The sequence below is a fragment of the Gymnoscopelus braueri genome (genome assembly GCF_963280865.1).
Source record: "Gymnoscopelus braueri genome assembly, chromosome: 7".
NCBI classification, from domain to species: Eukaryota; Metazoa; Chordata; class Actinopteri; order Myctophiformes; family Myctophidae; genus Gymnoscopelus; species Gymnoscopelus braueri.
Window position 1 is genome coordinate 23,189,580 of NC_137608.1, and position 15,996 is coordinate 23,205,575.

The 15,996-nt window shown below is 42.0% G+C and overlaps 1 protein-coding gene across 4 annotated transcripts in view; it reads left to right on the top strand.

The window, feature by feature from the left end:
* Positions 1 to 15,996, top strand: part of dmxl1 (Dmx like 1) — a 74,836-nt gene that overhangs the window by 46,242 nt on the left and 12,598 nt on the right. For 3 of the 4 annotated variants that reach the window (XM_080434432.1, XM_080434431.1, XM_080434433.1), the window contains 13 exons: positions 2,062 to 2,253; positions 3,896 to 3,972; positions 7,656 to 7,777; positions 8,456 to 8,713; positions 9,105 to 9,322; positions 9,734 to 9,882; positions 10,181 to 10,266; positions 10,627 to 10,828; positions 11,533 to 11,650; positions 12,123 to 12,182; positions 13,653 to 13,739; positions 14,576 to 14,697; positions 15,157 to 15,304. In XM_080434432.1, coding sequence (XP_080290558.1) covers positions 2,062 to 2,253; positions 3,896 to 3,972; positions 7,656 to 7,777; positions 8,456 to 8,713; positions 9,105 to 9,322; positions 9,734 to 9,882; positions 10,181 to 10,266; positions 10,627 to 10,828; positions 11,533 to 11,650; positions 12,123 to 12,182; positions 13,653 to 13,739; positions 14,576 to 14,697; positions 15,157 to 15,304 — 1,839 coding nt within the window. The remainder of the gene's footprint in view (positions 1 to 2,061; positions 2,254 to 3,895; positions 3,973 to 7,655; positions 7,778 to 8,455; positions 8,714 to 9,104; positions 9,323 to 9,733; positions 9,883 to 10,180; positions 10,267 to 10,626; positions 10,829 to 11,532; positions 11,651 to 12,122; positions 12,183 to 13,652; positions 13,740 to 14,575; positions 14,698 to 15,156; positions 15,305 to 15,996) is intronic. The other variant, XM_080434434.1, reaches the window with a different exon arrangement.

Below are 15,996 nucleotides of genomic sequence, written 5' to 3' on the forward strand. Positions count from 1 at the left end.
CGTCTATTTTCACAAATATTTTGGAAACATTTCAACAACACAGATCTTGTATGGGGGTCCCTGGCACAAAGTATTTTCAGATAGGGGTCTGAGACCAAATTCATATTAATTTAGGGGTCTTTGACATGAAAAGGTTAGCTAGACCCTCTGTTGTGGAAGGGTGTAACGATGGTCTGTTGACGACTCCTCAAGAGCAATACACATGAAGTGTGGGACACGCACACATGGAGCACGCAATTGATGAAGTTAGCTACTTAAACCTTTTATACTTTTAGTTGACTGGAGTCCCCCAGGGGTGTATACTTGGCCGCCTCCCTTTATCCCTCCACACTAACCCTTCAAGCTCACATCGTCGCAAAACGTTGTGAGCTTGTAGATTGGCTATTTTCGCCAAAAGGTTTGCCTCAGAATAGGGATACTAGGGTTAATATGGCTATGCTACACACACACACACACACACACACACACACACACACACACACACACACACACACACACACCGAGACGACACACTTCCACATTACATTCCTACCAATTTTCCTCTCTATTTTTCTCTCTTTCATTGACAGTCTCACACACACACACACACACACACACACACACACACACACACACTGGTCCCACATCCCTCACTGCCTTTGGTCAGATTCCACGCGTCTTATCTCGTCTTGGGTTAGTTTGCACTGGGTTACTTGTGTCTTAACACTCCTCATCCCTTCTGATTATGTCTCAGCAGGAGGCCGGCTGTTGCCTCACAATTCACATCAAAGCAAACATACCCAGACTTCTCTTTTCTGAGCACTTTTCATGAGCACCACCCAAGAAAAACAAGGGAGTGAGACGGTTGGATGTTTTTCTCCATTTGTATTAGACAGGTCATTAAATCTTGTCAATTATAATAGGGCTGCTATAATTATATATTTTGCCCCGTTTAAACGACTCATTAGTTTACACTGTATAAATCTTAAGCCGGATGTATACCAAAAACAGCAGATCTCCAGTATGAGCTCACAACGTGTCGCAGCGTGATGGGTTGTGAGCTTGTAGAGCTTCTATTTTCCACCGTTACCTATTTTCAGTGCGCAACACCGCATGTAACACATTTGCATCCCTGGATGTGATCTGTCTCAGTGCATTGGAACTCATCCTACTTAAAAGGCCAAGGCCATTTAAGTACTTTTTTTGTAAAGCACTTGTGCTTTATTCTTGCTCTGTAAAGCACGTTGAGCTGCATTCCATGCCATGAAAGGTGCTATACAAATAAAGTTTATTATTATTATTTTATTTGTATTGCACATTTCAACAACAAGGCTATTCAACGTGCTTTACACAGAACATCAAGCAAAGGAAACACAATTATACAATGACATTAGGGTCAAACTAATGCATTAGTATAAAAGCATAAAGCAAAAGAAGTAGAAATAACAGATACAGTGCAGAAGAGAAAGAAAAGAAAAGTAACTCAATCAAAGGCAGCGGCAAACAGAAAAGTCTTTTAGTTGTGTTTTGAAAGATTTAAGTGTGGCAGCAGACCTGCAGTTTTCTGGGAGTTTGTTCCAGATATGTGGTGCATAAAAACTAAATGCTGCTTCCCCACGTTTATTTTTGGTTTTAGGGACCGAGAGCAGACCTTTACCAGATGACCTGAGATCTGGATGGTTCATGATTTCGCACAAGATCAGAAATTTATTTTGGCCCTAAACCATTCAAAGCTTTATAGACCAACAGTAGTATTTTGAAATAAGTTATTTGACACACAGGGAGCCAGTGTAAGGATTTAAGAACTGGAGTGATATGCTCCACTTTCTTGGTATTAGTAAAAACACGAGCAGCAGCGTTCTGAATCAACATGACCGATTGGAGATGGGCAATGGACTTTTAATCTGCCTTCCTTGGCTCCAAAAACGATTACTTCAGTTTTGTTTAATTGAAGAAAATGATGGCACATCCATTTGTTGATTTGTTCAATGCATTTCCTCAGAGTTTGTATTACACCATTAGTCCTCTGGTGATACGGTCATGTAGATTTGTACCGTATTAACATCCACATCCTGCCCACAGGACGACTCTGCCAGCCCAACGGTGGCACTCTGCCCCCAGCCCGCCTCTATCCCTCTTCTTTTGGCTTGCACTGCCAACGCCAAGACGGTGGTGGCCAATCCCATAGTCCACCTGACCAACCTGACTCATGACATCTTGCACACCATCAATGCCCTGGACTCTCCTCCGCACCCTGATGTGATCAACAGCGAGGTGAGACACACAGAATGACCCCTCAGGGTCACCAGAAGGGCTGCAACTATCCTTCATTTTCTTAGTGATTATTGTGTTGATTACTTTTTCGATTAATCAAATAATCAAGAAGTGTGTGTTTTTAAAGATTATATGCTGTTTATTGTTTTTAAAAAAAACTAATGGGTTTTTATAATCAACTAAATCAATTAGTCTGGTTAGCCACTTAAGCTCAGTTTTATAGTCCGTTGAACAACAGTGTTGTGCAAGAAAAGCTGTTGCACCCCTAGTCACTACTTTACATACTGTACATACTTTGTGATGCATGAACAGGATTGACGCAAGGAGATTTGCAAACTTTTGTAGTCTTTCAGGAATCTCTTCATTCACACAAATAAATCCTCTATAAAGCATGGACGGTGTTCTTTCTGCTTGACAATATAGAGCTCTGAATTTAAGTTTCCATTGCAATCCATTGCAAGAGGACAAGGGCACTGGGAGATGTGGGAAATGACCCATAAAATCAAATGTATTATTTTTTGGTCCATGTAGCCCACAATCTGTGAAATTGATGTTAAGCTTACTGTATGTAGTGACATTCTATTTGTAGGCAGGTTACGGGGAAGTAAATGGTTTCTATTTTTCAGTGAGAAGTGTGTCCCAATTAAACCTTAATTCCTGTTTGTGCCCACTCCTGGGGCCTTATGTATGAAGGGTATGAAGTTATGCAACTTTCTACACGAACGTTGGTATTTATGAAAAGGAAGCTTGGTGTGAGAAGGTGCATACTGCTCTGCATACGCTGCTGCAGGCACAGTACACAGATCTACATAGAGGAAAGATATTTCAAATGTGATGTGTTTATGCTGTTTTACTCATTGAACTAGTCTGTTTTAGGGGTGCAACAGTTAATTGAACTCATTTATTTAATTGGTTATAAAAAAGAATTGCGTTGATTCGTTGATATAATTTTTTCTCGCTTCTCTGTTATTCGATTAATCAGAAAAGTAATCGTTAGAATAAATGCTACGAAAATAATCGATCGTTACAGCCCTAGCCCATAAAAATTGTGACAGAAACCTTAACGCTGAGATTAACGTGTATTTTCACTTGCGTATTCTGCCGATAGCGAAGATAGCCACATTTAATGGATTTTCCCCGTGGGTGCAAACAATTATGAATTAATTTACAAATTTTAGATACATTTCTCAAGAGATTAAATAGATAATTATATCCCACTCATTATTACCCTGCCCCCAGCAATGCTTGTAATTGCTCCTGTCTCTGTGTGTCTGTGAACAGAACTTGGTGGGAGTAATCTGTACGTTGTCCCAGAGAGATGATTAACTTTTGGGTAAAAAATATCAAGATCGTGATCAAGGTCAATCAATCAAAATGTCATAATTGGTTATATCTCAAGTACAGAGAGCCGTAGAACAACAGATGTTGATTTGTTCAAGGTTTGAACCCCCAGGTGGGGGTAATCTACATGTGATCAATCCCAACAAAATGTGTATAAGTGTGTAATGACAGTGCATACTGTCAGTTTTGGCTGTATAGGAGCTTGAAGTCCCCCTTCCTCCATTGGCTGGACAGTGATTCTGTCCACTAATGCAAGTTGTGATGTCCCACTGTACATACTGTATGTCCCTTGTTCTTTCAGATCTACGTGATGCACAGTCTGGCTGCTTCTCTGTCTGCCTGTATCTACCAGTGCCTCTGTGAGGGACACAACTACAGGTGGGTGTGTCACTGAGCATTTGTTCTTAGATTTTTAGCTCTCCTTGTGCTCCAAACTAATTTTGAGATCTGTTTTCTAAACGTATTTAAACCAAACTGAACTTTTTTCAATGGGGGGCTTTTGATGTGTTGTAGGACATTGGAAAGACTATGGTTGAAGGAAATAGTCTCGCGTTTCTACCGATGTATTTCCTCGCTCTTCGTGTGTTAAATCTTTGTTTCTTTGTTTGCTTGTTGATTTCAAAACAAATCGATTCAAGGCTCAGCTTTGAGGTTGATATGTGCTTTACTCTGGTTGTTGCGGGGAACAATGTTGCCACTCCTGGGTCCTCCTATAACGTGCACGTGGGGCTTAAACAAACAGCCACAACTTAGGCCGGTATGCTTTGACTTGGGTTTGAATTGGACTTGGATCTTCTTGTTCTTTTTCATAAAACAAGCAGCTTTAGTGACTAGATCATACAGTATGTGTGTTCCATCAGGGGTAGAGTTTTAGTGATATTGGAGTAAAAGCTTAGCTTTTACTAATCAAATAATTGGGCTTGGTCAGAGCTTTGCAGCGGTGCTTGAAAGTTTGTGAACCCTTTTTAAATAAACAGCCAAAAAATCGTTTGTGTAGGGAACACATCCTCAGCCCTGAATCCTCCTCTCAAACAATTCTGTAATCAGGGCCAGATTATAAGGCTTCTGTGTGCCTATGCTCACTCTTTTGGCTCCTGTGCTTTGTCTGATATTTGATGTTATAGGTATGAATTCAAAATGATCACTAAACATGCCCAAATCAGCCTTTTTTAGACTGCATACTTAGTCGAATGCCATTTGGTCTAGCTTTGTATTGTTGTTCATTCTGTGTGTTGGAACCCCATTGTTGTCTTGCCCACCTTTTTGAGTTATCATACATGTTAATGTCTCATACCAGAGAGGTGAGTAGGGTCACAACATCAAAATGTATCATTTCAATACACATTTTGATGTGTTGGCATTGTGAGCCCTGGTAATTCATGTTCTCCCTTTTGTAGGTTCACCTGCTGTTGTTTTGCTCCTTATTTAGTTTGAGTTTTTCTCTCTTTTTTTACTCAAGCCTATTGTCAAACCAACTGGGTTGTTTGTTTATTTGTGTGATGGAAAACACTGAACTCTAATTTCACCTTGAAATTAACTGCTAAGCTTAGTGGTTCACATACTTTTGCCACTCACAGATACACAATATTGGATAATTTCCAAATCACATTTGTATAATTGGGTTCTCTTTATCTGCTTTTAGGACTTGTGTGAACATCTAATGATGTTTTAGGTCATATTTATGCAAAAAATATAGAAAATTCTAAAGGGTTCTCAAACTTTCAAGCGCCACTGTTGGCTACAGCTGTGCTGCTTGTGAGAATGTCTGTCACGGTTGTCTGTCAGAGTGCTTGTTGCGCTACAGAATCCTTTTAACTCTGGCTTTGACCGGATCATGAACCTCGGAGCTATGGTGCTGTGACCCCAGAAATAGAATTGCTTGTGACAGTGAAAAATGTCACACAGGGAAAGGGAAAATGTTTTTTTTAAGGGCATGAGACTAGGGAAAAGACTTATTTATTATTCTGGCTTAAACATCTTAAAGTTGCACTTTCATCACTCCTGACTGACTGGGTAACTGGCTGGCTGCATCCAGGGCTTGCTCTTGACCAGAGATATTTACACACAACTTCAAGAGCAATGATGGAGTGAGTTCTGCAGTTCTTTTCTTGCTTAGTTTCCGCATTCCACATACCTGTTCTCACTCACTCACTCACCCGACCCGGCCCGTCGGCACGGGCTGGGCCGGGTCCAATTGGTCACGTATTTGTCCGGCTTTGGGTCGGGCTGGGCTAGGCAACAAAATACTACTTTTTCTTTTCTTTTTTATCCAAATACATTTTATATTGATTAATTTGTAGCATATTGTGTTCACAATTCGCAGTTCGCAACTTGTCATATTAGTCAGATCCGGAAGAGTAAAGCCATTTAAAATATTTATACTATTGGAATCTTACACACCTGCTCCCAGATAATTAATTACATCACATTGCACAGCAAAAGTAGGTCAAATCAATCAGCTGTCTTGTCACTGCAGCAGTGCAAGTCAGAGCCCCCCTTAAAGTTTAAACCATAACATGACATATAGAATGGATCTTCAGACAAACTATTGAGATTGAAAAGCTTTCTTCATGTCTTCCTCACCTCAAAGTAAATGTTGGATTATTTCTTCAAATGACCGGAGCACAGGCAGCGGGCAGTACGAGATAACATGGGCGATTCACATCCAGGTCTTTATATTGGTTGTGATTTCTCCATCTCCATCAAACGGTTGGTTAGTAGGGGCAGCCCCGTTTAATTGAATATCCACGCACACCCCTACCTAATTGTATATATTTATATAGCCCTATTTGCTCCAAGCTGTTTTTTTTTTAAATATAGACTGTTGGAATAGGGTAGAATGACTCCTGTTCTTAACGAAATACCAAAATGTTATGAGAAAAAAGGCTGCATGCAGCAATTTATCTTGTTTAGAAAAATGACGGGTTACACGGGCTGGGCTGGGCCCAATTTCAATTATGTATCGGGCTGGGCTTGACGTTCTGTCGGGGTGGGTCGAGCCGGGCTCAAATATTTAGGCCCGATTAAAGCTCTGACACACACACACACACACACACACACACACCACACAGAAGCGCAGTTTCAAGAAACCTCTGTTGCCATAAACCAAGAGAGCTTATAACATCATTACCATAACAAAGAGAGTGAAATTAGAAATAGCCTCGGTAGTTTACTGTTCAAGTCCCAATTGTAACATGATATGTGGCTGTGTTTGGTAGGGGCATGGAGTGGATAAAGATAGAGTGTATGTACTGTATATAAGTGAATGTCATAGAGGGAATCTCATAATGTTGGCTTGTGGGGTTGACCCTTTCAGCCAAGCTGACAAAATTCTGATCCACACACATCTCTGTCTCGCTCTCTCGTGCTCGCTCTCTCTCTACTGTATCTATCTCTCTCCCTATTCAGAGCTGTACTCTCTGACTATCTTGCAATAGCTGACATGCGCTGTTATATTTGGCAATCAAATCTGGATGAAGGCATCACATCCCGTACCGTGTCTCCCCTCTCAGCGATGTTCCTCTCGACTGACATGTTCCTCTCTGATGTGGAGGCAATTGGTTCTTTGACAGGAGCTTACAGAAAGACTCTCAGAAAGCAAACTAATAGACCCCCTGTCGGGTTGAGTTCTCAGTATTCCCCATACCCATTGTTCTCAGCCCCTAACCACTCAAATTCATTTACCGCACGCTGAAGAAACCCTTTTGATGTGCGAAATATGGCTCATATCATAGGAACGTTTGTTGAATTCATTATTGTAAGCAAGCCGTTATAAGACAGGGAAATGTACTACAGTGGTAGCCTGTTGGTACTTTCTGTCTTTGCTGGAACCGATCTCAACTGGCGATTTGGCAAACCTGCAGCTTTTTGTTAGGGAGACATTTTCCTAATTTAGCAACAAAGTTAAAACATTTTTTGACATTATATATTCACACCACCTTCTGTAACCCCATTACTTTCCCCACTTTTCCCAAGTACTGTACTTCATGTTTTATGTAGATGTCTTCGTTTTGCTCTCATACTGATTTTGTGTCTATGTGCTTGCATACGTTCTCCCACAGCCACGTGAATGAGTTCACAGGGATTGTGTACCAGAGTGTGTTGCTGTCTCAGAAGCAGCCAATGAGAACAGTCAGCATGGAGGAGACTGCCCAACCGAATACCTCTCCTGCACAGTGGCCAGGTAAACCATCATTTATGCTACAGTCTGTCGCATGGCGGTGTCACTTGCCAAAAATAAATGATTGTCAAGCATAAAATGGGAGAGGGGAGAGGGGGAGAGGAACAACTGACAATAAACATTAAACATCTAGAAGTGAGCCTCTAGAGGGGAGAGAGGAGAGGAGGGGAGAAGAGACAAGAGAGGAGAGGAGAAGAGGAATTTAATAATTTTAAACATTAAACATCTAGATGTGAGGAAAGAAACAAATGGGGGGGTGCCTGGCTCGTGCCTGGCTCAGCCAGGAGATGATGTGCCCCCTGTGAGCCGAGTGGACCAGAGTTTGAATCCGACTCCTGACTTTTTTCACCTGTGTCTCCTCTCTTTGCCCTTGAAATGTCTGAATGGGTGTAAATTTAGCAGTGGTGACATATTAGGTCTTTGACCAACTTAAAGACCTGGGGTTCATTAGAACAGGTAAGCTCAAGGGCGCCCGCCGTAGTACTTGACGTTTCGAGCCTAAGTGGCTCTTGATGATGGGCATGCCCATCATGGATTTGACAATATTCTATACATAGTTGATATTATAACAAAAAAAAATTTGATGGAAAATTAATTATTAGACTATTACAGAAATTAAATTGCATTATTGTGTGCATGTAACCATTGTTCACATCATTCATCCCCTCGGTTGCACTGTAGGTATCGCCTCTTTGATCCGCCTGTTGAACTCGGCAGGCGAGGAGAGCCAGCCAGGTCTGTCTGTTCTACTCTGCGAGATCCTGACCGCTGTCTTCCTCAGCCTCTTTGTCCATGGCCTGGCCACCCACTCCAGCAACGAGCTGTTCCACATCGTAGCTCACCCACTCAACAGCAAGCTGTGGGTGACCGTTTTCGGAGGAGGGGCTCGCACGCCTGTCGTAGAGAAACACAATAGCCCTGCAAAATCATCACAGCCAGGTTGGTATGATGTCTGGTTGTGCTTATACTGCTGGGGTGGTTACTTGCGGCCAAGTTACTTAAGGCCAGCCAGGCCTATTTGTGTCTGTCTTCCTATGACAGAAAAAAAACGACATGCTCCTGTCTCTTTCATGCTTTCTCCAGCCTTTTCTGTCTCTCACAGTGAACAGAGGGATACTGATGCAAGCTTGCCGTAACTTCTCTAAAGTTATCAAAAAAAACTTTGATGTTAACTTTATCACTAGTGAGTGTTAGAAGGTGCTGAGGGCCTCTAGTCGCGCCTGGATGGTACTGGATTTTGGACCATCCATAATTTAGTACTGTATGTCATGAAATGATGCTCGTATCTATTTATTTATTTTTTTTGCTTTGTTTTTTGTGATTGCTCCAGTCTCACCAGCCAGTGAGCCCTCAGAGCGGAGGTCCAGACGTTTCAGGATGCGTCCTTCCCGCAGCAGCTCCAGGGAGGAGGCGTGGGCAGAAAGGGAGAGGCCAGCCAGCCCCACCTGCCCCAGGCCTGAGACGGTAGTGGAGCATGAAGCCCACTCCATCTTTAAGGAACGCTTCGTCCCTCCGGAACTTAGCATTTGGGACTATTTCATCGCCAAGGTAACCAGAGTGTACAACTGTTCTACTGAAGCAGGGAGAAAGAAGTATTGACAAATAACCTAGGTTATGAGCGTATTATTCAAGTAATATTGTTTCAGAATATAATTACTACAACAAAAACTAAATCTTTCTTATTTACTCCTTTTCATTGCTTTTAGGCCTATTTAGATATTTTTTTTCATGGCCTGATATAGTGTGAATCTTAAATAGTCATGTTTGATCTTCTGTCTGGAGAATTTCTCGTATTGAATTTCACAAATATAATAGAAAATGGGTTAATTACCCTGCGTGGTCCCAACAGTCTGTTGTATTATCATAGTTTCTAAGGGAAATTTCAGCCCAAAACAGAATTGGTGCCTCAATTATTTATGAATATAAATAAAATCTCAATGTTGTTGTTGTGCCCCATAGCCCTGCCTTCCACCATCCGAGAGCAGAGTCGAGTACGACTCAGAGGAGAGCCAGGCCAGCCAGGACGAAGATGAAGATGAAGAGGAGTACGAAGACGTCTTTGACCCCAACTCCCCACTAAGGGAACATTCCAACCATAACTCCTACAGGTACACAGGCTGTGGAATTGCCATAACAAGCAAATGTTATAACTACAAAAGAAAAACCCTAAATTGCCCTTTTGTCATTTAAATTTGTATTTGTTAAAAATATATTTACGAGTCAATTCTAAAAATCACAGCAAATAGCTTGTCTCTGGAACTTGATACAAAGTCAGCAGCAGTGGCCTGGTTATGTTGTCAGAATGGTTGCTGAGGAGGATGCTTTCCAGTCAAATCACTGGTCAGCCACTGGTTCTGACTTTAATGTAATGATGTACGGTGTGCTGTTCTCTTTCTGTTGTTTTAGTTGGTGTCTGATGCGCCTAGCGATGGTTCAGTTGGTCCTGTGCAATCTCAAGTCCTTCTACCCAATGGCAGGACATGACCTTTTAGGTATGCACTAAACTCACTGACAAACTAAGGGCAAGCTGTTAGTCCATTGTAGCTTCATTCAGGCCCTCACTGTTGCCAAAGGACTCAACCCTCTGACTGAAGCTTTCAAGCTACTGTACCACTGTAAGGTCACTGTAGCACTTACATTCTTTCCAGGCTTCTAACTTTTGTTCCCTGAGCCAAATGCACTTTGCTTAATGTCAGGGGTTTGAGTTCTTTTTAACACATGCAAAGGTCAGGCATTCACACTCCTAAGCATACCAAGCTCACTTACCTTTCCATATAAACTCACACACTATGTGTGTGTGTGTGTGTGTGTGTGTACGTGTGTCCGTAATTTGCGTTTGTACGTGTGTCCAGATCTGCCTGTGGGCTCTCCTCTGTGCCATGCTGTGCTGAAGACCTTACAGCGCTGGGAACAGGTCCTTCAGAAGAGGCTGGAGATCTTTGGAGGACCGCCCTCCAAGTACATCTCCACACACCCCCAGGATGACACGGCTGCCCCCGGCCCAGCTCTCCTCAGACACAAGGCCCTGTTTGAACCATCGAACACACCATTCAGGTATACACCATTAGTTGTGGTCTGTTGATTCATGGTGTTCCTTTATAAAATACTGTATCACCGGTTATAATGTCTATCGTTTCTAAACGAATCAGAGGTTTTAAATTGTTTTAGAGTGGATTCAATTGAGAATAGAATTCCACATTAATTAAACTCTTTTCTTAACCGTCTTTGTCTTTTGTTCTCTCCCTCATGGACCCTGGAGAGAGACAAATTAGATTAGCACTACAAATAGATGAGAGCCATGTTTTATTTTGGAGGTTATGTTTTTTTTTTTACATCACACATACCCTTGAGCGGTCAAACATGGGGACAAGTGAGAGCTATTCTGTTTGATTTTTAACTTGCCTCCAGCAGCAGATGTGTGGAGCTTGCACATCATACACTTACCAGTGTAATGGGGTGAAGAAGTGCCCCTCAGGGTCTCTGTACATTCACAGGTCTAAATCTATCCTTAAGTGCAATCACAAGTGCCCCGGTCGCTCTAACTTTCAACATATCTCTTTGGTCGCTGTTCTTGGATGAACAGCGGAGTGCACATTTGATGTAACTTGCCTGAAGCACCGAATACATATTCATATCGGCACCCGCTGGCACTAAATCCTTATTGAATGGACTATGAGCTCAATTAATTGTGTTTCACCAAAGAATGGCTGTGATAAGCATTAGTATCAGTATAAGGAGAGTCTGTCTTAACCTTCCAGGTCGAGCCACCACTCTGCACTGCCCGTGAAACGGCTGTGGCAGTACCTGGTCAAACAGGAGGAGATCCAGGAAACCTTTATCAGAAATATCTTCACTAAGAGACGGGACCAAAACGAGGTAATGGGTTTGTTGTTGCTTCTTTTTTTTTACTGCGACTACTGCATGAACTGTCTGTAGTACTGTGGAGCACCCTGCACCTTTAACAACACATTTAGCCATTTTGTAAGATTACATTCTAAACACATCTTAATATTCACCCCTATGCAAACTGTGTCATTACTGTCTCTCATTACTGTCTCCTAATTCTCATCTGTGGTTTTAATGTTTTTGGTGTGCGTGCCAGCCACTTGTATGTTCCCCAACTGACTGCATAAATAATGCTTTTATTTGTATTCAAATGGTGTCGCTATTAATTGATTCAACCTGTTTGATTAACAGCCCAGTAATACTCTCCGTGTGTGTGTTGTTTTGTGTTTGACTGCATGTTTCATCACTATTGTTGTTTTGTGTGTGTGTGTGTGTGTGCGTGTGTGTGTGTGTGTGTGTCTCTCCCTCCTATGTGTTGTGCTCCTTCCCTTTACAATTAAAGTCCGTCGAGGACCAGACTGACAGTATGAAATGTTCAGGGATGGACGAGACTTGGAATATGGTATGGTATTATATTGGTATTTTTGCTTTTGATTTGGCTACTGGTGGTGATTTGAATGGGGAGGGCATGTTGGTGGTGAATATGGGAAATAGAATTTTGGGTATGAACCATGGCAGTTTAATTATTGAATTAGTACTTGTATGTGTTCAGCCTTTAACTGTACATGGAAGGCTTTTATCCAGGGCGTTCTTAGCGTGTTCCCAAATAAATGTGTAAATGCTATTTTAACTCTTGCAAAAAGAGCCTGGTAAACATTAGCAGCGTGCAAAAACAGCCCAGTATTCAGTCTAACCATTTCAGAAACATATTTCACTATGCCTTAGTGCAACGGGTGCAGAATTTACAGTAGGCTACAGATGAGAGCACCCACATCACCTCATTGAATAACTGATACGGTCTGACTCACATAATGTAAGAGACATGAAAAATGTCCATCAGTGCTAACGGGGGCCATGAGCTGTGTATGTTCATGTCATATTCTGATCTGAAGTCTTATGTTGAGCTGTATGAATATTCATGTGAGGCCCAGTTCAGTTGTAGATCTTTCATTATGCTGTGTGATGATGCTACAGTATGTAGAGGTTTGCTAATCTTCCAGCTTCCTCTGTCGAGGCTGCTACATTGTAGCTCGTCCGTTTGGCCCAGTGTTAATTATCCCAGCCTCTCAGAGGACATGCTATGAAGCTGAATAGCTTCTGATTAATGGGCCCAAACGCTGTCGCAGTGAATACGCATCCCACAGAGATGTGCTCTGCTAAAAATGGTAAACCACCTTATTTGGATTTCCATGAGTCGAGTTTGACTGCATTCTTTCTGACAGACAAAGATGTGGTCTTTTACCATTGTATAATCCCAATAAAGAGTGTAATTCAATCTTACGCTGAAACTATGTGTGCCTCATTTCAAATGGCTACTGTTTCAGAATGCAACATCCCTATACATAATGCATTGATGTAGCCTATTGTACTATTCCATACTGTATACCCCCTTTGGACTTTTATGGCACAACATGTACTACATGTGCTGATTGTTTAGGGGTTGTTTTTGTTGGTCATGATAACTAACAGCACTAACCATGCTGCAGTATGTTGGCTGCAGTATGTTGGCTGCCGTATGTTGGCTGCCGTAGCATACAGTAACAGTGCAGCCTGATGATGCACTCCCTGCATGTACCCTAACCCCCAAGGCATCACACACGTCACGCACACACACACACACACACACACACACACACACACACACACACACACACACACTCTTCAACTTAGAGTACATCTCCTGGGTCCTTTTCCAATTATGCATTAGTCATTGGATCTTTAAGGTGAGAGTAGGGTGTTGTACAGTGGTTAGGTCCCCCATTTGCCCTGAGAAAATGTTTGCATAGGTTTGAGCTACAGTATATTGATTGGTGACGGAGAGCTGGTTCGTTTCTTAACGTGTGGTTGCATGCATGTACATTTACCTCTGCAGATTGAAGCAGATCTGGGCTACCCTGGAGGAAAGGCACGCATCATCCACAAAGAATCAGACATCATCACAGCCTTTGCCATCAACAAGGTACGTTTCCATAGGCATATTTATTTGGTAGAAGAAAGAAACTGTGACGTGAGTAGCATTTGTGGTGTCCCTTTATGTCCATTTATGTTTCACACACACACACACACACACACACACACACACACCCACCCACCCACCCACCCACCCACCCACCCACCCACACACACACACACACACACACACACACACACACACACACACACACACACACACACACACACACACACACACAAACATGGACAGGGTAAAAAACATCGGTTGTGTGTCCACCAAAGTGTTTCTTCCCAGGTGAAAATATTCACCTCTCAGCAAGCAGATAAAAACACCTCAACATAATTTTAAGAAGCCACTGTGTGCTAGCAGCACATGATGCAGCAGAGAAACTCTTTAAAACTTGAGCTTAGTGTAACTGTAAACTGATCATTAGTTTTCTACAGGGTTTCATCTGCAGAGAACCGCTAAATCCTAATTGTTTTTTGTTTAGTTTTTCTTAGATCCCCTTTGAGTACCTTTGCGACATATTTTAGCCCTTTTGATGTTGCTCAACTAGAGTCGTCTTTGTTTGAATATAGCGAGAGATTTACTGCTCTTGCACTGGCAATGAATGTTTTAGCTCCCCACCATTGAGGGAGGCACACCTCAGGTCATCATTAAACTGCAGAGAGCTGGATGAGTCGATGGCCATGGGCTGAATGGAGGATGAGAAACTTTCCCTTCATCTCTTCCGTTTTGTGTTTCCCCTCGATTCTCAAAATCATCCCTCTTCCTCTGTCCATAATGTCTCTCTTCTCTCCCTTGTTTCATTCCCACTTTTCTTTTTCCCTCGTGGTTCCCAGGCGAATCGCAATTGTTTAGTCATGGCGTCCACCCACGACATTCAGGAGCTGGACGTGTCATCCATCTATGCCACACAGATCTTGACGTGGATCGATGACGATATGGAGGCCGAAGCCAAGAGGTATGGGTGTTCACTAGCCACAGGCAAGAGATGAAAGGGGGGCCATGTTCAGATTCAAATTTATATACAACTTTATGACAGTTAGAGTGTGTGTGTGTGTGTGTGTGTGTGTGTGTGTGTGCGTTTTTGCACTGCCTTTTATCTCAGCGTTGTGTGTGCAATCTGTATTGTTTATTGATGAGACTTATGTCTGGAGGCAGGGTCGCACGCACGCACACACGCAGGGCACTGACCATATACCACCTGCCCACATGAGGTCCAATCCTTTTTTTAATGAAATGGTATCAGAACATGCATAATATGGAACATAGCAATTGGCAAATTCACAAACTCTGCTCTATTAACTTGGTCTTGGCAGCCCCAATGAAATGTCTGTTAGAGAGAAGATAAGTGTTTGATATATCCTCTCTTCCAAAGTGATTAAACATTTTCTAACTGCTGGTTTTGGCTTTTCCGCAGCACTGGGAACGATGATTTCCTCGTGGTCCACTCGCGCGAGGACTTTGCAACCCTCCACGGCACCACACCGTACACCCACAGCAGTCCTGGCACTCCCATCAACATGCCCTGGCTCGGGGGCCTGCAGACAGGCAGGGGAGCCTCTGTGGTGAGCCTCTCAATCTACTCTTGCTTATGATTAGTTTCTTTACTCATAAAAAGGCAAGGCAAGTTTATTTGTCTAGCACATCTTATACATGAAGGCAATTCAAAGTGCTTTACATATAAAGGAATAAATAAAGGAATTTAAAGTCATAATTTTTTTTAAGGAGAAAGAATGATACAGTATTGGGCTCAAAACCCACATCACATCACATCCTGAACACTATGCAACTTGTTGCACAACAAATTAAGGCTGCAACTAACGATTAATTCCATAATCGATGAATCGGTCGATTATTTTAACTATTTATTGTTTAATCTGATTATCTTATTTAGCAATTACCTTACAATATAGATTTTAGGTTGTTTTAGGCATGTTCTATCTAACAATAAAGACAATAGAGATGAATAATTAATCAGTAGCTCAGCTACTGATTAAGCTACTACCCATAAAATACATATCAAAATAAATAAAAGACACCTTATGGTACCTTTTATCTTCTTCTGACTGCTTGATTTGATAAAAAAAACATTTTAGGCTAAAGGGTAACTCTGGGCACAAGGGAGAATTAGGCACCTCGATGTAAAATTGGCTATTTTGTCCAAAATGTTAAAAATAGAAATATTAGAAAAACGGTCTTAACACATTCCCTGCCAATCACGTAGATCTACGTTAATGCAAATATAACCATTCACTGC